Consider the following 23,877-nt stretch of genomic DNA (forward strand, 5'->3'; position numbering starts at 1 on the left):
AACGTATTATTATAGAGCTATAATGCTAAAAAAAATTGCTAAAAAAATTGACAGCTACAGACTTTTGAAGTGAACTTCTGAACTCTAAAACACCTTTGCCTTGGTTCCATGAAAACAGTTTATGTCAAAAATTCACTTTAGGCCTTTTTACATTTTTATGTTGCCTGCTGCTCTTAAGCTCTACCTGTAAGAATGTATTTCTCACTTTAACAAACCCCAGCCAAAGAGACACCAGCTTCAACTGCCACAATTACCTTCAATGCTTCTACTTCATACTTCAGTCTTTGGTTATCAGCTTGCAAGTCTCTATTTCTTTGTTCAGCCTGTACTAATTGTGCCTCCAACTCTGCCTCTAATTCTCTGCTTCCTTCCTGGAATTCAACTAGCTCATCCCGAGCTTCCTGGAAGCTAATCAGAAACAAAGCGGGAAAGATCAGTTATAGTAGAAACCGTAAGGACCATCCTGAAGATGATTATATATCAATTCAAAATTTTTCACCTGAGTGTTATGCTACCATAAAATATACTAAACAATAAAGGCAATCTATTTTGCATCTCTTACTCTATATATTCAGGGTTCAATGAAAGTACATTATAAGCCACAAAAGGATTCAGGTTTTATACACTCACCCCTTTCTTATTTAACATATTGACAAAGAAGCACATATCACTATCCACAAATCAGTTTTAACATTTAGATGTGTTTTTTCCAATATAATTGGTTTCCTCTGTAATTCTATTTAATTTTATACATTAAAAATGTTATTCTGAGAACGGTTCCGTAGATTTTCCCAGCCTATGAAGGTATCTATGGCACAAAAAAAAAAGACTATGAACTCTTGCCATAGACACACCTTCCATATAACTAGCATGATACAATAACTGGCTTCAGCAACAACAATGAAACAACAATAAAAGGTTTAATAAGTCTTAGTAAACTGCTAACCAAAGTAGGAAGATGTATATATACTTCAGAAAGATTTCATTTTAAAAAGCAATTTAAGTTTTACTACTTAAAAGGTTACCTAAAAGTTCTCTCAAGTAACTGAAATAATTGAGATTTTCTAAAATACTCCATATACCCCCAAAGCTCGTCGCTCCCTCAAAGCTTTGTTGGCTCCAGACACTGATAACACCTGCCCAAAGAGAGTCTGCCCTATGGAGTCCCGGAGAGCTTATTAGAATCTCCAAAAGACCAAAATGATGAGGCAGAATCAGTGCACACCCAGCAAGCCAAAGATAGCCAAGAGCAGTAATAAGCTTTCTAAAAGGAGGTAAGCTACCAGAAGAAATCATAAATGACACTTTTCTTACTATTTTAATAATTCAAGTAATGTAAGGTTTTATGGCACTTTATCTTACTTAAATACAAGCAATGTTATTTTGTTATGACTATTTCTAGAATCCCAATTCTATACTGGAAACTCTAAATTTAGCTTTGTTAAAACAAACAAAAGAAAAAAGAGCAAAAAGTTAGAGATTATGTATTCCAAAGCCCTCTTGTATTTCTATGATGCTTTCTGGCATTACCTTTGTTTATACTTCAAGGAAAGTTCCTTCCAATAAGCAGTTTCCTCCTTTAAACTTGAAAAATCTGGTATATCTTCACCATCCATGATCAAGAAAGCCTGAGAAATGTTAAAGAGGAAAATAAGAGAGAACATAGGAATCTTAGTAAAAGGATAAAACATGGGACAACACTCAATCTGCAGCATTTTGGAGGGAGTCAAACATGAAAGACTCTGAGGGGTTAACACTTTACTATAATAGACTCAGGCACATAAATCACTTGGCTGCCCCACTTGCAGGGACCACCACCATCATGGACAGGCTCAGGAGAGGAGATGAACAAAATCACGGAAGCCAGGTGAAGCACTTTTGGTGGCAGCACTAGGTTTTGGGGTTGGCCCCACAGATCCACCTGCAGCTGGTTTATGGCTAACTGATCTGGGAATCAGGTGACAGAAAACAAGCTTATTATCAGAGTTGCTATTACCTGTATGTCCTTCTCTGTTGTACTGATACAACTGCTTCAAAACACCTGCTTGAAACATTTTATTCCAGGTGACCTTGCCAGGAGATCAAGCACATTCCCAACAATTTAAATCATTACATTTCTAAAAGTTAAGTCCCAAGCTTCCTCCATTAAAGTCCACTAATCCTCGAATTTCAATGTTGTTTCATCTCGGTTCCTCTTCCAAGATATTCAGAGTGGGTGAAAAAATATCTGTTTAGTTATTAACCTTGCATTTGGACTGACTACCAATCCCAACTGATTGTCAGGCCCACTAGAATACCAAAGTCGCTGGCCTTGTCCCAGATTTACGCCAAAGTGTTTCAATCTTACTTCCTCTACTTTATATTCCAGCAATACTGTTCAAAACTGTCCTAATGCACCATTCTGCTCCGGCCTGGATATTTCCCCTACCTGGAATGGCTCTCCTTCCTTGTGCATTTGGAAAGCTCCTATTTTTCCTTTAAAACCCAGCTGTCATCTTTTCCAGAAAGCATTTCCTATTCTCACCGATACAGCACCAAAATCTCCCACCATCTTGGCTACCTCTATGCATAAGATTGCATGAATACGCTTAACACTTAGTAACGCATTTGCTTACATCTCTGTGTCCCCTGTTAGGCTGTGTATTAGTCTAATTGATTTCAACCCCAGGACACTCCCTGTACTATAGCTGATACTCAATAATATTTATTAAATTAAACCAAAATTGATTCAACCTAATCCAAACTGGGTAGCGAGAATTCAAGGCCAGCTTTAAAAGTAAATTAATAAAACTTGGGAGTTGTAGAGAATGTAGAATTCATCCAGCACAACCCACTACTCATGAATGTTTAGAAAAGACACAGACAAGAGCACATATACAACTTCAACTTGAGGAGGTATACAAAAGAGAAGAACAGCTTTTAGTTGAATAAAATTAAAATGTAACTATATACATTCAGTGTAATGCCTTTGCAGCCTACTGCAATTTTTTCAAACTGGTTTAAGTCTTTCCTGACCACATTGTCCATTACTACTTTTGGCATGTTGGTCAGTCTTCCAATTAACTTAAATAAAAGACCTTGATGCTGGGAAAGATTGAGGGCAGGAGAAAGGGGCAACAGACAATGAGATGGTTGGATGGCATCACAGATTCAATGGACATGAGTTCGAGCAAACTCCAGGAGACGGTGAAGGACAGGGAAGCCTGGCATGCTGCAGTCCATGGGGTCGCAAAGAGTTTCTGAGAGGGCAGGACCTGTATTTTACTTATAAATCCCTTCTGCATCACCAGAAACATGAAACACAGTAGAAATTCGATATCTGAATCTGACTTACCATCTTTTTAAATTATTCCCTCTTTGCTCCCACAGTACTGCTTTCCTTTATTAATATTGAAATTTCTATTTCAGAAATGTGAGGCTAGTTTACTTCTACCTCACAACACACCATCATGTATTATACCAGGATTATAAAACCTACCATTCTCAGCTAGACAAAATTATCAGTCTGAGGCATGCCAAGCCACACTCACAGCCACTTATAAAGCTCAATACAAGCTCCACATCACAGAATGGGAGCTGATGGAGCTTACTGGAGAGAGCCTTAGAGATACCCTGCACACTAGCTACCTAAAATAATCATTGTCTAGCCCTTAATTCTTTTTTTTTAAATCTTTATTTGTTTGGGTCTTAATTGCAGCCTGCAGGATCTTCAATCTTAGTTGCAGCATGTGAGATCCAGTTCCCAACCCAGGGATCGAAATTTCTGAGCGCCCTGCATTGGGAATGCAGAGTATTAGCCACTGGACCAACAGGGAAGTCCCCAGCCCTAAATTCTTAAGTATATATGGACAACCAAGAACCACCAAACAAATGAGAAAAGCCAGTAGCATAAGGAAGAAAATCCAAGGACCTATGGAACCTAGAGGAAACAGATAATTCAGGAAAGGAGAGAAGTACTTTTTTTCTCATACAAGACCTCAGGAGGGTTAGAGGAGTGTTGAGACAGCTACAAAAGAAGAGAGAAAACCAAGAACTGGATGGCACAAGGTGCAGGAAACAGTGGCTCCAATCCAGGACTGCAAAGAAGAAACCACCCAAGATGAAGCCTAGTCCATCGCACCCAGAGAGTCACTCAGCCCAGAAGTCTTCTTAGCTTTACGTTCACTTGATAGCCATCTCAGTCCCTTTAATATTTTTGCTGTCATGCTTTGGACTTTCTCTGGGTTACATATATGCCTTTCTGAAGGTGAGGAACTGCTGCTACTTTGGCATATCAACATTTTATTCACGGTACACGCGTCTCTTTCAATTCTGGTTTCCTCAGTGTGTATGCCCAGCAGTGGGATTGCTGGGTCATATGGCAGTTCTATTCCCAGTTTTTTAAGGAATCTCCACACTGTTCTCCATAGTGGCTGTACTAGTTTGCATTCCCACCAACAGTGTAAGAGGGTTCCCTTTTCTCCACACCCTCTCCAGCATTTATTGCTTGTAGACTTTTGGATAGCAGCCATTCTGACTGGTGTGAAATGGTACCTCATTGTGGTTTTGATTTGCATTTCTCTAATAATGAGTGATGTTGAGCATCTTTTCATGTGTTTGTTAGCCATCTGTATGTCTTCTTTGGAGAAATGTCTGTTTAGTTCTTTGGCCCATTTTTTCACGGGTAGGATACTTTAAAGTTTCCAGCACTCCCTGTTAATATGCAGCATTTGATTCTGGTGACCATGTGGAAGAGTCCTTATGGAAGTCCCTAAGGACTACTTGATGCCTTCCTTGGCATCTAACATTTGACTGTGTCAGTCGCTCAGTCATGTCTTGACTCTGTGCGACCCCATGAATTGGGGCCCGCCAGGCTCCTCCATCTATGGGATTTTCCAGGCAAGGATACTGGAGTGGGTTGCCATGCCCTTCTCCAAGGGATCTTTCTGACCCAGGGAGTGAACCCGGATCTCCCACATTGCAGGCAGACTCTTTACCATTTGAGCCACCAGGGAAGCCCATCTAGTATTTACTTGAATATACTTGAATGTGGAGCCAACCCTTCTACAAATACGGTAAGAGTTGTTTTTATCTACAAATGTTATCACTCACATGCCCAGTTTCAGACTTTTCTATATGAGGCTTTTTGTTGTTGACCCATTATACAGTATCAGAAGATCTACGGCAGTTACTAAAGACTGTTAAGAATGGTTCCCTGAAAAATCTCACTGTTGACACCTGTGGGTATACTATAAGGTATCCATTTGTCCCTGGTTTTCTGGTTCTCGAATAGGGCCATATTAATACAACTACCAATTTTTCCATCAGTGTCCCCTGGCGACTCAGGTTTTAAATAGCCTTTCCTGTAAAATTTCTTGAGCATCTAGTTCTATTTCTCATATCCTCCTTGTCCAACTACTTAGCTCAAAGCCAAATGACTCTAGCAAAATTATTTTAATGTGTTTTTATTTCACACAGGCTTCTGGGTTTTTTTTGCTGAATCTTATGTGAACTGAATGTTGACTACATTTTTTCTAATTAACAGGCTACTTCTAGAACTCGCTTATTGGTCCCTTCAAACAAGCTACACCCGAAGCCTTTTACTAAAGGACCAGCTTTTCCAGAACAAGCCAATTAAAAACACTTAAGAGGGTAACAGGTGGTAGGAGCAGCTCAGTCTGGGCTCTTAACTGGACTTGCAGTTAGGAAACCAGACCCTGGAGCCAAATTGCCCAGATTCCAATCAGAGTCCTCTACTCAGGACCTTAAGCAAGTTACTTAACCACTCAGTGACCCACTCCCTCACCTGTACAATGGGGATAATAATTAAAATAGGGTTGTAAAGAAGATTAAGTGAGTTAATATTTGCAAGTACTTAGTACAGAGTCTGGTACACAGTAAACACAGCATAAATTTCATTAAATTGTTCTTAAAAACTGGTCGTTCAGTTGCAGGCCTGTGAAGTATAACCACAATGCTTCAGAATTTAAAACAAATGATTCCTTAAAATTAATCACCTCCAGAAGTTCTGTGCATATTTCAGTTACACCACCATTACTGAAAACATCTCTAAAATCTCTTTTGGAGCAGCCATGAAGAGCCAGATTAAAAAATAAACAGAAAACCCTTTCTTTGTGGTCACACCTCATTTCTACTGCTTCCTAATTGGTATTACCCAGCTTTATCACTCTAATTTTATTCATCAGACTTATCCTTTCCAAAAATTGGGTTTTTCACAAACAAAAATTTGCCACCACTGCAGAAAGTCAAAAGACTTTCTCAGGGGCTATAAAGACAATCTGTTTATTTGCTTCAAGTTAGAGCAGGAAGATGTGTTCATTGTGTTATTTGAAACTATGTAACTGGAGATAATAGGCCATAGAAAATTACCCAATACAGAAAAGGACACTGCTACCAAAAAAATGCTTTAATGACACACATCTGTAATCTCCTGAAGCTGAAATGAAGATAGATAACTACATTCTCTTCCCCACTACTCAAATCTTCCCTCAATATCCTGTCTCACAGGGATGGAGTGTGAATCCCAAAATGATGACAACTTTTACATGGGGCATTATCACACTGTGTGTGACCTTCAGATATCTAGCAACCGTGCGTAAAACTGCCTGTCTTAAATGCTATATTTACAAAAAAACTATTCTTTGCACAATGCTAAGAAAATCCATTTTATATGATATCGCCTCCTTGTTAATAGTTATAGAATCAACTAGCGAGACTGGAAGGTCCAGTCAAGGCTATGGTTTTTCCAGTGGTCATGTATGGATATGAGAGTTGGACGGTGAAGAAAGCTGAGTGCCGAAGAATTGATGCTTTTGAACTGTGGTGTTGGAGAAGACTCTTGAGAGTCCCTTGGACTGCAAGGAGATCCAACCAGTCCATCCTAAAGGAGATCAGTCCTGGGTATTCATTGGAAGGACTGATGTTGAAGCTGAAACTCCAATACTTTGGCCACCTCATGCAAAGAGTTGACTCATTGGAAAAGACCCTAATGCTGGGAAGGATTGGGGGCAGGAGGAGAAGGGGACGACAGAGGATGAGATGGTTGCATGGCATCACCGACTCGATGGACATGGATTTGGGTAAACTCCAGGAGTTGGTGATGGACAAGGAGGCCTGGCGTGCTGCGATTCATGGGGTCGCAAAGAGTTGGACACGACTGAGCGACTGAACTGAGTGAGACTGGAAGAGTTATTCTGGAACTCACCATAGATATTCAATACTTTTTTACTAAAATTCTTCTACTCTCAAAGGTGACAATTACAGAATTTTAAACTCTGAAGTCAATCATAAATATGGTCCTCCTTTTGGTCCTGACTATCAAACTTCTTTTTCTACCTCATGAAGTGCTCAGAAACTTATGTCAGAAGTAATTTTAAGCTTCAGTGACCAAATTTATCCCAGCATGACTTAAGATGCAAATAAAAATAAGCTTTGGAGATGTCATGAGAGCAAGCTCTTAAGTTTTTACTGAGGTTTCTACTTATTGTAAGTGTTCCTCATCCAATTTCAATTTAATTTAAAAAGCCAAAACTAAAAAACAAATGCTTCCTAAGATTTCTATCTGGGCCAGGTCAACTTGCAACTAGGACTAGCCAAAGTTTTTTTTTGGTGTTGCTGTTCCTTCTGATCTTTTAAACTTTAATAAAGATTCAGAAGAGGTATCTTAGTTCCTCTTGATTCTCTTCCACATATGACCTAATGCTGCATTTTACTTCACCAACTTCATGATTTAGCAAAGCCAGTGCCCTATTTCATAAACCTATTAAACGCAACACAACTCATCAGACAAAATAATTAGCCAGCAATCATGAACCAGTTCCAGCGTAGAATTTCTCTTATAACTAAGTAGCAGTTCTTACCCTAGGTGGGTCTGCTCAAAAATATTTGAATAAACCTACTAGCTTCTGGACATGGGTTTGGGTAGACTCCGGGAGTTGGTGATGGACAGAGAGGCCTGGCGTGCTGCAATTCATGGGGTCGCAAAGAGTCGGACACGACTGAGCGACTGAACTGAACTGAACTAGCTTCTGGTATATTTTTAGCAAGCCAGATTTTCTACTTTGCTTTCTACCTAAGAAAGGTAGAAAAATCCCACTAAAAGAAACCAGAACTCCAAGCCAGGAATCGTAAATTCTAAACCACGTGAAGCCCCTCACGGGTTGGGAGAGTCCACAGTAGAAATAACTTAAGCCCCCACCCCACCTGTTCTCAATTCCCCCATCCGTCAAATGGCAATATGAGAACCAGGCACAACCACTAATTAGGTGATGAGGTTAAAAAAGGAGAGCAAGAGTGTTCTGTGAAGGCGCTACAGAAACGTAACGAAATTATCAGCACTGAAAGAATCCTCAATTCCTCAGCAAAACTTAAGACTACTTTGTTGTTTACCAACGGGGGGGGGGGGGGGGGCAAGCACAAGCAGTCCGAACCCGTTTGGTGACACTTTTCTGAACTCTAGAGGAGTGATTAGCAGTTAAAGGCGGACAGTCACGGGAATGCCACCGGAGCCCAAGGTGGGCAGCTTCCGCCCTCGCCCCCCGCGGGAGAGAGGCGAGGAGAGTTCAAAATCCAACCCGTCTCCGAACCACCTTCCCAGCTGAAGAGATGGGGGAGGGGGACGGGCTGGGCTCGCCACTGCCACCTTCAACAGAGCCGCTCCTTGCGCCACCAGCGCCCGGGCCCACGGTGCCACGTCCCGGCCTCCGTCCCCGCCACCCCTCACCCGGACGCGGGCACATCCTCCCGAGACCGCCCGGCTCGCTTCCTTCCAGGCGCCCCCGGTGGGCCACACCTTGGACCAGGGCGTGGAAGGGGCAGTTAGAGCGGTTGGAACAGTTACCCCCGGACTGGCCGCCCCGGAACCCAGGCCCAGCCCGGCCTCGGACACAGCCTCCGGGCTGGCAAGCTCCCCGGGGACAGGCCTCGGCGTCGCCGGCTCGGCCCGGCGGCCTCCGGAGCGGCCCCGCACCGCAGGCTCACCTCCAATGTGTCAAAAGCGCATGTTCGCCGCCGCTCGACCGACGTCTCCGCTCTGCTGGCCAGGCCAGGCCCGCCCAGCCGTTCAGCTCCGCTCCCCTCCGCAGCCCTGAGCTCCACTCCGCGTACCTCCACGCCCGGCTCCTCCCCGACACGTCAGGGGCTGCCTGGGTGTCCGAGGCCATTCTGTGACGCACGGGGGCGGGGTTCTGAGCATGCGCGCGAGCGTGGGGGTGGCCTGGGCGGGGCTGTAGGGAGAATGGCGTCACAGGGGGCTGGGCCAGGCCCTACGCGCTGACGTCAAGTAGGCGGCGGCCGTCTGCGCAGGTGAGTTTGCGACCTTCGCGGTACCCCGGAAAGGCCCTGAGTTCCGGAAAGTGGCATCACCGTGGGTAAGAACCTGCTTCCCTGTCTTCAGCCACCAACCGAGTCCTGCAAGTGACTGTTTCAGTGTTCCCATATATAATAAGATTTCACCTCCGAGTCACCTCCACCACCCAGTAGAATACCAGCCGTATCCTAGTCCCCATCACTCTGACAAAGACCTGTGTTGTTTTTACAGCAATCCCGCTAGCTGAAATTTTATACTACTTCTTGTCTTCCTCCAGTAAAACTAAGTTCCATGAGAATCGGAACCTCATTCCTTTTGTCTCTCAGAAGATAGCTTGGTGCCAACCACAACGTGGGCGTTCAAATATTTGTTGACTGATTGGACTCGTTGAGGGCACCAAGGAAATACACATATTTCCACTTGTATATTTTATATACCTAAGCGTATATTTATGTAAGAGTGTGTGTGTGTGTTTTCATTCCCTTAGGACCCCCAACTAATGGAGTCTATTTCATTTATACATATTCCACCCAGGAGACTTGGAGAAGGAAGAGAGGGGAAAGGAACCAGCTCAGAAGGAGAATGATGGGTATCTGCTTAGGGAGGGGAAACTTGAATAGAGCTGTTTTTAAAAACAATTTTTGGAACTTTTTGCTGTGTAATGTACAACATAATTCTCCGTGATGTCAGCGCTCTTGGGATTGGGTATATGAGGTTTTTGGACACAGTGATGTGTAAGACAGATTTCAAGGTGAGAACAAGGTGAGCTTGAGAAGTTCAGTTATATTTTTGAGGGCATGGACATAAACAGGAACAGTGCAAGATAGATTCTAAGAGGTGTCCAAGTCAGTGAAAATCAAAGAAATAATTAATGGGGTTGTGGGAAAGCTGACACCTTGAACTAGATTCTGAAAAGCTCATGATAATAATAAGACTAGTTCCCTTTTGTTGTACCATTTGTATGTACTGGCAATTGTGCTAAATGCTTGGCTTGTATAATTTAATTCTTAACAATGACCCGATGATATAGGCACCATTATTATTCCCAGTTTACCAAGAGGAAATCGAGACTCAGCAAGATGAGTTGCCCAAGGTCACTCAGCTAGATAAAAAGAGGACTCAAGTTTCAAACCCACCTAGTCTGGATTGTTTAACTCTAGAAACCAGACTGTTAACCACTACTGTACTGCCACTAAAGAGAGGGGTTATTGGGACTTCCTGGTGGTCAGTGGGTAAGGCCCTGCCCCTTCCACTGGAGGGGCATGGGTTCAGTCCCTGCTCAGAGAACTAAGATCCCACATGCCATGTGGCACAGCCAAAAAAAAAAAAAAAAAGAAGAGGGCTATTACTAACTACCATTTACTGGGCTAGAGAACTGTGCTGAAAGCTTTACATACATCTCACAAGCAGCTTGTGAGACTGAAATTATTACATCCATTTTATATGTTGGAAAACTGAGGCCGAGGGGAGATGAGGTTTAAACCCAAACAGGTCTCAGTCCATGCCCAGTGACCTGGGACATCTTAGAAGCCTATGATCTCATCGTCCAGAGCACAGCCCCAGCCAGAAAAGCAGAGCCCCAGAGGTGAGTAAGCAGGGAGGCCTTCCTGTGAATCTGGTGCCAAGACCAGTCCCACCCCAAGAGGAAAAAATAAAGGCTGCAACTCTGGTCCCTGGCTGAAGTCCTGGGAAACACACTGAGTCACCTAATGGCAGGCCAGGCCCTGCAGAAAGTGTTGGCATCATCTTCCAGGCCACTGCCCCTCCCCCCCAGCCTGGACAAGGATGGTAAATTTCCCCTTCCAAGATAATGACTGATAACCAGTCCACGTTTGATTCAAAAATGCCCACTTCAGGGCTTCCCTGGTGATCCAGTGGTTAAGAATCCACCTGCCAATGCAGGAGGCACAGGTCTGATCCCTGCGCTACATGCTGCAGGGCAACTTCTGAAGCCCTCATGCCCTAGGGGTGGTGCTCCATAAGAGAAGCCAAGGCAATAAGAAGACCATGCACTGCAACTAGAGAGTAGCCCCTGCTAGCTGCAGCTAGAGAAAGCCCATGTGTAGCAATGAAAACCCAGCACAGCCAAAAAATAATTTTTTTAAATGCCTACTTCTATGCACCCCTATGTTCCTAACAGCACTGTTCACAATAGTCAAGACATGGAAACAACCTAAATGCCTATCAATAGATGAATGGATAAAGAAGGTGTGGTATATAGATATCTAGATATGTAGAGATAGATAGATATATAGAGAGATCTATATATAGATCTGCTGCTGCTAAGTCGCTTTAGTCGTGTCCGACTCTGCGACCCCACAGACGGCAGCCCACCAGGCTCCTTCGTCTCTGGGATTCTCCAGGCAAGCATATTGGAGTGGGTTGCCATTTCCTTCTCCAGTGCATGAAAGTGAAAAGTGAAAGTGAAGTCGCTCAGTCGTGTCTGACTCTTCGCGACCCCATGGGCTGCAGCCTACCAGGCTCCTCCGTCCATGGGGTTTCCCAGGCAAGAGTACTGGAGTGGGGTGCCATTGCCTTCTCTGATATATAGATCTATGCAGGCACAAATACAATGGAATATTAATCAGCCATAAAAAAGAATGAAATAATGCCCTTTGCAGCAACATGGATGGACCTAGAGATTATCATACTAAATGAAGTAAGAAAGAGATATCATTTATATCTGGAATCTGAAATATGACATGAATGAAGTTATCTGCAAAACAGAAACAAACTCAGACGTACAGAATAGACTTGTGGTTGTCAAGGGGGAGGAAAAGTGGGGGCAGGAGTTTGTGATTAGCAGATGCAAACTGTATATATATATACAGAACAGATCAACAACAAGGTCCTATTGTATAACACAGAAAACTATACCCAATATCCTATGATAAGCCATAATGGTTTCATAAAGACTATGAAACAGAATGTATGTATTATATATATATACATATATATATAAATAACAATCACTTTTCTGTACTGCAAAAATTAATACAACATTGTAAATCGACTATACTTCAATAAAATATTTTTTTAGGGACCTCCCTGGTGGTCCAGTGAGTGGATAAGACTCTTTATTCCCAATGCAGCGGGCCTGGGTTTGATCCCTGATCAGGGAACTAGATCCCACATGTCACAACTGAGTTTGAATGCCACAAAAGACCTGATGCAGCCAAATAAATATTTTTTAAAATAACTTTTTTAAATTCCCACTTCTGGTGGGTCCCTAACCCTTGACCCAGCCAGCCATCAACAGCTCAGCCTAGGGTATCCCTGTGCCAAAGGGAAAAGAAAATTCCACTTGTTGCTTTTATTGCATCTTCGGTAGCATCTTGAGCAAACGGTGCTCACCAATTATCCAAAGCAACTCAGGCTCCCAATCAGCGCTTCCATCAGAATTTGGCTGTTAAGTCAACAGAAAGGCAGGACATGGGTATGCTGAGAATTTGCTATGAGGGGTTTAGGTTCCAAACCTCCTTGCTGTTCCTTCCCTTGCGTGATGTGTCTGAAAATGCAGCCTGCTTCTGCCCTAGCCGGGGCAGGGTGAGGGGGAGGCAGGGTCCCCCCTCTGAGGGCCTCCAGGTGTAGCTTGCTGAAAAGGGCTCTTCCAGGTGTCAAAAATGAGGACAGTTTAGGTTGAGCCTGCAAAAGGCCTTCCTGCCAGGGTGCTGCCCCCCGTTACTCGTAGCTGGAAGGAAAGCTACACTTGTCCTCATCCAGGGGGACGAACTGATGTTGCCAGAGTTTCTTTCCCCTGTTGATAGAACCTGAGATCCTGCTGTGCCCCGTGAATTTCTTGGGGCTGCCCCATTTCTTCCCCAGAAGCCGACCTGAATAGCAGACTCCTCCCATTCCAGAACTGTCTGCAGCCTCCTGGGCTTCCTGGCTTCAGAGCCTACACTTCCCCTGAGCTCCAGTCTTCGCTGTCAGCCCCTTCCCCCACCCCAGCCCCTTCATGGTCCCTACCCACACCCCAGAGTGACAGCCGCCTCCACGGAACAGCCTGGCACAACACTGTTAATTGCTAATTGGGTTAACACCTGGTAACGCCAAGGGCTGTTAACATCACACCTACATAAACAGCGTGACTGTCCCCAGACAAAAGCAGTATCTGCTCATACACCTTTGCACAGACAAGGTGGCACCAGTTTTGCCTACTCCCAAACCATTCTAATGGAATGACGGGGCTAGGAAGAAAAATGGAATGTTTCTTACCAGCAACCTGAGCTGATTGTCATCAGGCAATTTCAGCCAAATTCCCATGACCAGTAAACCAATGAGTCAAAGTTACCAGGAATAAAAGATCATTAATTCAACCATTAAATGAATATAATTGAGTGCCTGGCACTGTTCAAGGCCCCAGAGATACAGCAGGCAACAAAACAAGCTTAGGGAAGAGAGAGAATGGAAACCAAAAATTAAAAAACATTAGCATGTCAGGCAGTGATAAGTACTGAGGAAGAAAAAAGGAGTCAGAGCTTTTCAATATTTTATATTTAGGATGGCATTTAAGACAGCACCTGGCGTGTGGTAGGCTCTTAGCATTTGTTGAAGAATAAAAAACTTGCAGTGAATAAGTTATTTTCATTGCTCTCTTCTGCTTTCTCCTTTTTTTTTTTCTTTCATCAGAGCACTTTTATCATTTAGAACTCTTAATTTTAAAAACTCCTCTAATAAAAAATGAGCAATTAGGAACTTCCTGGTGGTCCAGTGGTTAAGACTTCACTCTTCTTCTGCTGTGGGCACAAGTTTGATCCCTGGTCAGAGAACTAAAATCCCACAAGCCATGTGGTGCAGCCAAAAAAAAAGAGTCCTTCTGCTCTGACTCCCTAGTTAGCCCAATCTGAAGTTATTCTCTCCTGTAAACATGTATGTGTTGATTGCACAGGTGTAAAGCTTCCATCCTACAATTTTTTTTTTAAGGAAACTTCTTTTTTTCTTTTTGCTTGCGCTGGGTCTTCATTGCTGCCTATGGGCTTTTCTCTAGTTGCGGTGAGCAGGGGCTACTCTTCGTTGTGGTGCGCAGGCTTCTCATTGCTGTGGTTCTCATTGCTGAGCACAGGGACTAGAGCTCAAGGGCTCAGTAGTTGTGGCTCACAGGCTCGGGAGCACAGGCTCAGTAGTTGTGGCGCATGGGCTTAGTTGCTCCCCAGCATGTGGAATCTTCCTGGATTAGGGATTGAACTTGTGTCCCCTGCACTGACAGGTAGATTCTTATCCACTGTGCCACCAGGGAACCCCCCTACAATCTTTTCGATGTCATATCTTCTGCACATCCTTGAACTGACAGCATAATGACATCTGGGGCTTTGGTAGAACCAGCTGGGATGTCAACCGTAACTAATCTGAAATGTAAGGATTGCTTCTCCAGGGATCGCTTGCCTGTTGACCATTGTCTAATGATAGGGGAATGATACCTTGACCATTTATCATTACAACCTATTATGGTAAAATGACAGCCCATGGGATCTCAGAGGAAATTTCACATTAGTTTTCATCTATTTCTGTGTAACAACACAGGCCTTGATGTCCACTTTGGGGGTTTGTCTTGTTTTTTTTAAAGATCTTTTTTTTTATATGGACCATCTTTAAAGTCTTTGTTGAATGTGTTACAGTGTTGCTTCTGTTTTACTTTTTTTTTTTGGCCTCCGGCCTCAAGGCATGTGGGATGTCTTTCCCCAGCCAGGGATTAAACCCGAACACCCTGCATTGGAAGGTGCAGTCTTAACCACTGGACCTCCAGGGAAATCCCTCCACTTTGAAAATTACAACAAGGGAGCTTGGAGGCCTTTACATGAAAAAATATTTTCTCCTCAAAATTAGAAGAAAAGGCTTTACTCAGGAAAGTCCTGGCCACAGAGGCCAATTTTGATCCATAAATGCTTAAATGCAGAAATAAAACATCCCAGGTTTGCTATTAATCACAGTAGAAGTGTCCCCTCTATGAAAAGCAAATGAGCATCCCTTTGGAGGGGTGCAGGCCAGGCAGAAGAGGAGACGTTAATTAAAGTGCTGGGGGCAGGATAACCAGGGAGCAAGGAAACCCTTTTTTCAAGCATCTTGCTGTTTCAACAACTTTCCAAAGTCTTATGTTGACAGATGGTTATTAAAACCCTGATAAAAAGAGTCTAGAGGAAGTAGTGTGAAAGAGGCCCTAGACACACAGAGGTGATCAAAGGGTGGCAAGATCCACCCTCCACCCCCAGCCAAAGGTGCAGGCCCCACCCCTTCTCAGGCTCCCCACCCTGGTGTGAGAAGCCAGCCCTGCCCCACCTGCGACTCCTCCCTCCCAGCACCTCAGGAATTTAGGTGTTTGTTCTTCTCTGCCAAATCAACCCCATCACAGGTGACTCTGCTTCCCTTCTCTGAGCCTCAGTTTCTTCATCTGTAAAATGTGATGGCTGGACCAGATGACAATGCTGATAGTTCCTGTGAGTCAGAACCCACCCTGTCTTCCAGGTGCCAAGCACCCTCCTGGGGGCGCTCAGACCCTCCCTCTCCTTGGCCAGTTTGCCCAATGTGATGGCAGGGTCAGCCCTGTCCTAGATGGATGGGGTCCAGTGACCAAGGACATTCTCATTCCTGCCAACATCCCTTTGCTGCGCCCGGGGAATCGCTGAACTTGCAGAATAAACCGCCTTCCAGTGCATCTAATGTCTGCTGTATTCGTTTCCTGAAGCTGCTGTAACAAATTACCACAAGCTTAGTGCTTAAAACAACCCACATTGATTCTCTTACGGTCCTGGAGGTCACAGGTCCAAAGTGAGACTTTCGGGGCTAACATCAAGGTGTTGGCAGGCCTGGTCCCTTCTGGAGGCTCCAGGGAGAATCAGTTCCTTGCCATTTCCAGCGTCTAGAAGCCACAGCATTCCTTAGCTTATGGGCGCATCACCCCAGCAGCTGTTTCTGTTATCACAGTGCCTTCTCTGACTCCTTCCACCTCCCTCTTATAAGGACTTTTCTGATTACATTGGGCCCATCCAGATAATCCAGCCCAGCAGGAGGAAGAGGAGGAAGTTTATTCTCTGGGGAAACTAAACCAGAGAAGCTCCAGACCTGGAACACTGGGCATACTATGCTCAGTTGCTCAGTCATGTCTGACTCTTTGCGACCCCATAGACTGTAGCCTGCCAGGCTCCTCTGTCCACAGGATTCTCTAGGCAAGAATACTAGAGTGGGTTGCCATTTCCTTCTCCAGGGGATCTTCCCGATCCAGGGATGACACCTGTGTCTCTTGCATCTTGTGCACTGGCAGGCAGATTCTTTACCACGGAGCCACCTGGGAAGCCCCACTGGGCATGCTACAGCCAGTCTAAATTAGTCCAATATAAAGGGAAGCGAGAGAGAGGGAGGGGGATTCTTCAAAGGCTGAATGTCAAATGATGAGACCCCAGCTTCCTTCCCTGATAGTCTCCCAGAATGCCAGCCTGTACCCTCTAGGCAGGAGATCAGAGACCTTTTATTTATTTATCTGGCTGTGTTGGGTCTTCGTTGTGGCACCCAGATCTTTGTGGTGTCATGCTGGATCTTTCCACTGCGGCTCACAGATTCTCTAGTCATGGTGTAGGTTTAGTTGCCCTGTGGCATGTGGGATCTTAGCTCCCCGACCAGGGGTCACGCCCCGGTCCCCTGCATTGCAAGGAGGATTCCTAACCCTGGATCACCAGGGAAGTCCCCGGAGAACTTTTCATCTCATTTCTAAATCCATAACTTAATCACAACCACAAAGTCTTTTTGCCATAAAAGGTAACATACTCACAGGTTCTGAGGATTAGGACCTGGACATCTTTGGGGGGCTTTTATGCTGCCTACCCCACATCTCATGCTCCAGTTTTACCACCTTCACAATATTTGCCATTTCTGCATATCATCTTTGAATTTTTCTTTGACTCAGACCACTTTCTAAAAAATGACTTAGGGCTTCCCTGGTGGCTCAGCTGGTAAAGAATCTGCCTGCAGTGTGGGAGACCTGGGTTTGATCCCTGGGTTGGGAAGATCCCCTGGAGAAGGGAACAGCTACCCACTCCAGTATTCTGGCCTGGAGAATTCCATGGACTGTATAGTCTATGGGGTCACAAAGAGTCGGACACGACTGAGTGACTTTCACTTACTCTGATACAAAATAAAAATAAATAATGAACTTTATAAAAAATAATATCTAGAAATCCTAGAGTTGATGGCTAGTCATATTTTCCCTACTATTTCATTAATTAATACACAACTATCAAGATGTCAAATGTTTATCTGCGCACCACATAACATTGCTGTGCGTGCCACCAGTAGTACACAGACTGCCCTTTGGGGAACAAAAATCCAGCCTCCTGATTTTACAGAAGAGGGTAATTTGTCCAAGAAGTCACCAGCAGCAAAGGGCAAGGCTACACCCACAACTTCTTCCTCCCGTCTCCGTGGTCATTAATCACAACTTGAAAGGATGTCAGCTTTTTCTTAATAGCATCCCTCCCTTGGTGATTCATATCATTTAGGGCTCAGTTCCCCTTCTGCTACACTCACAGATATTTTATATTTGGAAAGTGGGGTTTCCTATTGCCTCCCCTGTGGACCAACATTCATGCATCCTACTTATCAGTGCTGAGCAGAGGGTGTTTACTTGACCTACATCTGGATGGCATCCAGGTCTCAGGGAAGGATACGCTACAAAGGGAGGTCCGTGCCGGTGGTGGCTTTGTACTGTGCCCCTTGGCTTGTGTCCCAGCTGCTGATTGGACTTGGAAATGGCTTTTAAGAAGACAGAGTTCTGGACTTCCCTGGTGGCCCAGTGGATAAGACCCTGTGCTCATAATGCAGGGGGCACAGGTTCGATCCCTGACTAGGGAACTAGATCCCACATGCCACAACTGACAGCTGGCTCAGCCTAAATAAATAAATAAAATAGCCTAAATAAATAAAATATATGTAAAAGGCTCTCCTCCCTTTAAAAAAAAAAAAAGAAGACAGTTCCTTTCCATCCACAGGGTGTGGGATAATATAATGGCCCTCCTCTTACATAATGATTGACATGCAATAAAAATAGCTTTCATTTATTAGATACTTCATCTGGGACAGGCCCTGTGACAAGTGGGTTACACATATCCATTCACAGCAACCCTATGAAGTAGCTATAAGTGTTCCCACTTTACGGCTGAGAACACCACATCCCAGAGAGGTTAAGCAACTTGTCCAGAGTCACACAGCTAGCATGACAAAGTCTGTATTCATAGAACTTCAGAAGACCCAAGATAACTTAGAAATCAACCTGAGATGAGGCATGCCAATGAGGAAACCGGAGAGGTTGAGCAACCTGCTCAAGGGCACACAGCTAGTGGCAGACTCAGGGACAGAGTTGGCTCCCCAACTCTCAGGCTTGTTTGTTTTTCAGATTCTTTCTTGTAAGCTGTTATTTCTTGCATGATTTTTTTCAGAGGCCTGCCTGATCAGTTTCTTTTTTCTCATCATTGCATATATTTCTCCTCCCTGGTGCTTTTGTCACTAATCATTTTCTAATTGAAAGCTGTAGAGGAATCTAATGAGAAACCGAGGGTGATCCTTCCCCATCTGTCCCTCTGACCTACAGAAAAAAAAAAAAAAAAGTGCTAGAAAATCTCCATGAGTCTGTATTCATTAATTTGGAATGAGTCATAATTTAACCAGAAAAGGATTAAAGTTTACCTTCATCCTTTCCCCACAAATAAAGAGATTGCTAAGCAGATACTCAGTGGAAAACAAGGTTAGGTGGGGTAGTGATCAAAAGAGGAACTTGTTAATGCAAATTTTAACCCAGTAAGACCCCAGATGTCCAAAGGGAACTGACTAAACTCAATGATCATACACAATGAAAGACTGGCAAGCTATGACTATGTTATAGAACATTGTGTAACAATATGAGAACAAATTATGATTAGTAAGTCGACAGCATAAATACAGAATAAAAGGACTGTATTTTTATAAGTACATATCCATAGGGGAAAAAAAAGAGACTAGAAAGATGTATTTAGTAGCTACCTCTGTGTGTGCGTGCATGCATGTGTGCTAAGTCGCTTCAGTCAGGTCCAACTCTTTGTGACCCCGTGAACTGTAGCCTGCCAGGCTCCTCTGTCCATGGGATGCTCCAGGCAAGAATACTGGAGTGAGTTGCCATGCTCCCCTTCAGCGGATCTTCCTGACCCAGAGATCAAACCTGTTTCTCTTAGTCTCCTGCATTGGCAAGTGGGCTCTTTACCACTGGCGCCACCTGGGAAGCCCCAGTAGCTATCTCTAGGTGATTTATATTTTCTTTTTTGTGTTTATCTGTATCTTCCAAATTTTCTACACTGAACACAGATTACTTTCATAATCCAAAGGAGAAAAAAATTCAAATTGCTGACACTGTCATTAAGAACTGTTGTTTTCTGAAGCCTATATTCTGAGATTGCACATACAGAAAAATAAGGAATCAACCACAAGCCTCTTTCCTGAGCTGGCCATATGCTAGCAATTTAACAGTTATCCTACTCCAGAAGAAAGATGAGCAATGAACACAAGTAAGGAGTTCAATGAAGAAATACAAATGGTCAATAAACACATGAGAAGACTCTCAATCATTTCAACAATAACTTTTAAACTGTAAATTAAAATGACAAGGGAGATACTGTTTATTTACTTAGCAGATTAGCAGAGCTTAAAACAAATGACAGGGGAATTCCCTGGTGGTCCAGTGGTTAGGACTACACACTTCCACTGCAGGAGGCATGGGTTTAGTCCCTGATTGGGGAACTAAGATCCTGAAGTCGCAAGGTGCAGCCAAGTAAATAAATAAATGATAATACCCGTGCTGATAACAGTGTGAGGAAGCCAACACTCTTAGACAACGCTGGTCCGAGTGAAAAATGCTATAAACCATAGCAGTTACCATGATGGATTGAATCTAAATATCTCCTCTTCCTCTTGAAATGTCACAAAAAAGGCAGGACAGAAATTTTAAAAGGCAGAAACCCACCAAGACAGAGTACAGGAGAGAAGACTACAAAGGGCAAGATGTCAACAGTATCTTGAAAGAGGGAGAGCAGACTGGTTAGTGGCAGCTGACAGATTGTATCAGAGAAGGCTGGAAACTGAATGCCAACTGGAAGCAAGCGGGGGTCTGTGAACCGCAGAGAGGCCCAGGAATTGGAGGTACCAGCTACGTCAGAAGGCAGAGTGGGGTAAGACTGAAAACAAGAAGGGCTGTTGAAAGCACCAGTGTGTTTACAAAAGCACCTGGACTGCACAGCCCAGGCAGTTGACCAGCCAAAGCACTTAGCTCTCCCCACTGGACCAGCTGGAGGAGGAGCCTTCTTCTCTGGTGAAATTAAACCAGAGAAGCTCCAGACCTGGGACCCTGGGCATAGCAGAGGGCAAGGTTGTCACTACACTACAAAGAGAAGTGGATAGAGGGAGGGAGGATTCTTCAAAAGCTGTGTATCAAATGATGAGACTGCAGCTTCCCTCCCCTACTGACCCTCCAAGAATGCTGGCGGCAGCCTGCCCTCCAGGCAGGAGAACAAAGAATTTTCCTCAACAGAACCACGTGACCTGGCCTGTCCACTTGATCACTCAGAGAGGTCCAACAGTCAACAAGCTCCCAACTCCCCCCATACACACACACACAGGTCCAACAGCCAAAAAGCCCCCAACTCCCCCCATACACACACACACACACACACACACACACACACACACACAGAGGTCTAACAGTCAACAAGCCCCCAACTCCCCCCATACATACACAGACACACACACAGACACACACACACACACACACACAGCTGGCCTCCAATCGGCTTCAAGTTCCCTGATCATAAAAATAAACATTCAAGTAGGAACCACCAAACACTCTCCAATGTAAAATAGCAAAATAACACAAAAGAAATTCAGGAGTAATGAATACAATACTGGGAGCAGAAATAAGCTGGAAAGAGAAAGAACTTTAATAAATATCTTCAGAGAAATAAGGATATTATATGAATGTTAATTTCACCAAATATGTGATTGACCACATCGGGAAGATGGGGGAGCAATAATGTGGATCAGGTAAGAGTGCTATGTCCTTACCTTTCATAATACAAAGTCAATAGATGATAACTAAAACAGAAAAAACTAGTCATACAGGCACTTTATTTGGAAATAGAAACAACTAAAATAATTGGAAATGTTGTGTGTGGTAGGGAGAACTTGGAAGAGTGGAGATGAGGCAAGGAATTGCTATTCTTCAATGTAATCTTTGTAATTGCCTTAATAAAAGTGGATATGAAATTTAAAACAAATGGTATGACATTTATTAGAGGAATCTGGACAAATGAATTAAAACTGTGAATATATGTATAACCTTTTACCCAGCACTCAACTTGTTAAGGATTTATCCTAAGGAAATTATAGAAGTAATATGCAAAGATGTATGTTCAATGGTGTTTACTGCAGCATTGTTTGCCAACAAACTGGAAACAACCTAAACACCTAGGAGACTCATTTAATAAATCATGGTATATCTAAGCACTGGAATACTACACAGCTGTTAGGAAGGACAAGGAAGATTTTATAAATTAACATGAGATGATACTCAAGTGATACTAAGTGAAAAAAAGTTAGAGGGCTTCCCTGATGGCTCAGTGGTAAAGAATCTGCCTGCCAATGTAGGAGACGCAGGTTGAATCCCTGATCCAGAAAGGTCTCACATGTTGCAGAGCAACTAAGTCTGCACACAACAAATATTGAGCCTATGCTCTAGAGCCGGGTAACCACTAACTATTGAACCCACGCACCACAACTACTGAAGCCCATGTGCCCTACAGCCAGTGCTCGCAACAAGAGAAGCCACTGCAATGAGAATCCCCAACACCACAAAGAAGAGTAGCCCCCACTTCCCGAAACTAGAGAAAAGCCCTCAGGCAGAAAAGACCCAGCACAACCAATAAATAAATAAGTTTAAAAATGGTTAGAGGACAGTAAATACAGTTTGACACAAGAAATATTGTTTTAGAAGTCTAGTCAATGTCCAGAATATATAAAGAAAACTACTACTACTACAACTCAATAACAAAAGTACCAAACAACTCGATTTAAAAATGGGCAAAGAACTTGAACAGACATTTCTCCAAAGAAGTATACAGATGGCTAACAAGTACATGAAAAGGAGCTCTACATCACTAATCATCAGGGAAACACAAATCAAAACTACAATGAGACACCACACCCACTGGGAGAAAGACAACAACAACCAGAAAATAAGTGTTGGTAAGGATGTAGAGAAATTAGAACCCTTGTGCATTGCTGGTAGGAATCCAAAATGGTACAGCCACTCTGGAGAACATTCTGAAAGTTCCTCAAAAAAGTAAACACAGATTTACCATATGATCCAGCAAATCCATTTGTGAGTATATACAAAAAAGAATTAAAAGCAAGGACTCAGTAGATATCTGTACACTTGTATTCACAGCAGCATTATTTACAATAACCAAAAGGTGGAGGCAGTCCTGTCCATCAGCAGATGATATAAACAAAATGCAGTGTCTATAGACAATGCAATATTATTCAGCCTTAAAAAAGGAAGGAAATTCTGACACCTGCTATAACATGCATGAACCTTGAAGACATTACACTATGTGAAATAAGCCAGCCATCAAAGGACAAATACTGTATCGTTCCATTCAACAGAGAGTAGAGTGGTAGTTGCCAGAGACTGGCGGTGGGGAAGACTAGGGAGATACTGTTTAATGGGTACAAAGTTTCACTTGGAGAAGAAGAAAAATCTGGAGATGGATCTTGGTGATGGTTGCATGTCAACGTGAATGTACTTAATGCCACTAAACTGTATGTTTAAAAATAGTAATTTTTATTTTATGCATATTTTGTTGTTATTGTTCAGTCACGCAGTTGTGTCCAATTCTTTGTGACCCCATGGACTGCAGCACACCAGACTTCCCTGTCTCTCACCATCTCCCAGAGTTTGCCCACGTTCATGTCCATTGAATCGGTATATTTTACCAAAATAAAAAAAAAATAGCAATTTTTTAAGTAGAAATTTATATACAAGTGTCACTAATAATCTCTGGGGCTGGAATTATGTAAAAAATTTCCCTTTCTCTTTGTTTAGATTTTCACCAATTATCACTATCAGGAAAAAAAGGTATCTGGTTCCATTTAGAAAATGAAATGAAAGTAACCTCATACCCTGAGAATGCCGTCTTACAGTTTACGAAACACCTTCACAATCATCGTCCTGCTTAAGCATCACCAACATCCAACAAAACAGACATTTTTGAACTGTGTAGACCAGAAAGGTTCAGAGGACAGTGAATTGCCCATCAGTAAGACAAGGAGCCAGGACTTAATCACAAGCCCCAACTTGGTCAGCTCAGCAAACTTTCAAGCATCACACCAGCTGTGTCAAAGTCAATCCCAGAGAAGCCTGTCAGAACTCAAGAAGCTCTCTCTACAACCTAGAAAAATGTTACCTGGGCAGCTCAGGTAACACACAACCAAATCAAAGTGATGAGATTTTAGGGGGGTAGGGGTCAAATGATGTGATTTCAGGAAGCCACCCCTGGCACCAC

General features: G+C 43.4%; 1 protein-coding gene across 9 annotated transcripts in view; it reads right to left on the bottom strand.

The window, feature by feature from the left end:
* The window catches only part of NDEL1 (nudE neurodevelopment protein 1 like 1), a 69,454-nt gene that overhangs the window by 45,316 nt on the left and 261 nt on the right, over positions 1-23,877 (bottom strand). For 4 of the 9 annotated variants that reach the window (XR_014079145.1, XM_081578400.1, XM_081578395.1 and 1 more), the window contains exons 1-3: positions 8,980-9,121; positions 1,531-1,628; positions 255-408 (exon numbers count right to left, since the gene is read on the bottom strand). Coding sequence is in view for 8 of the 9 variants with exons in the window: in XM_081578400.1 (XP_081434526.1) it covers positions 255-408; positions 1,531-1,616 (240 nt within the window). In the remaining variant the exon portion in view is untranslated. Of the gene's footprint in view, positions 1-254; positions 409-1,530; positions 1,629-8,979; positions 9,122-23,877 lie in introns of those variants that run through there. The other 5 variants (XM_081578399.1, XM_081578393.1, XM_081578396.1 and 2 more) reach the window with 2 other exon arrangements.

The sequence above is a fragment of the Giraffa tippelskirchi genome, chromosome 3 (genome assembly GCF_054371585.1).
Source record: "Giraffa tippelskirchi isolate mGirTip1 chromosome 3, T2T-mGirTip1v1.2.pri, whole genome shotgun sequence".
Taxonomy (NCBI): domain Eukaryota; kingdom Metazoa; phylum Chordata; class Mammalia; order Artiodactyla; family Giraffidae; genus Giraffa; species Giraffa tippelskirchi.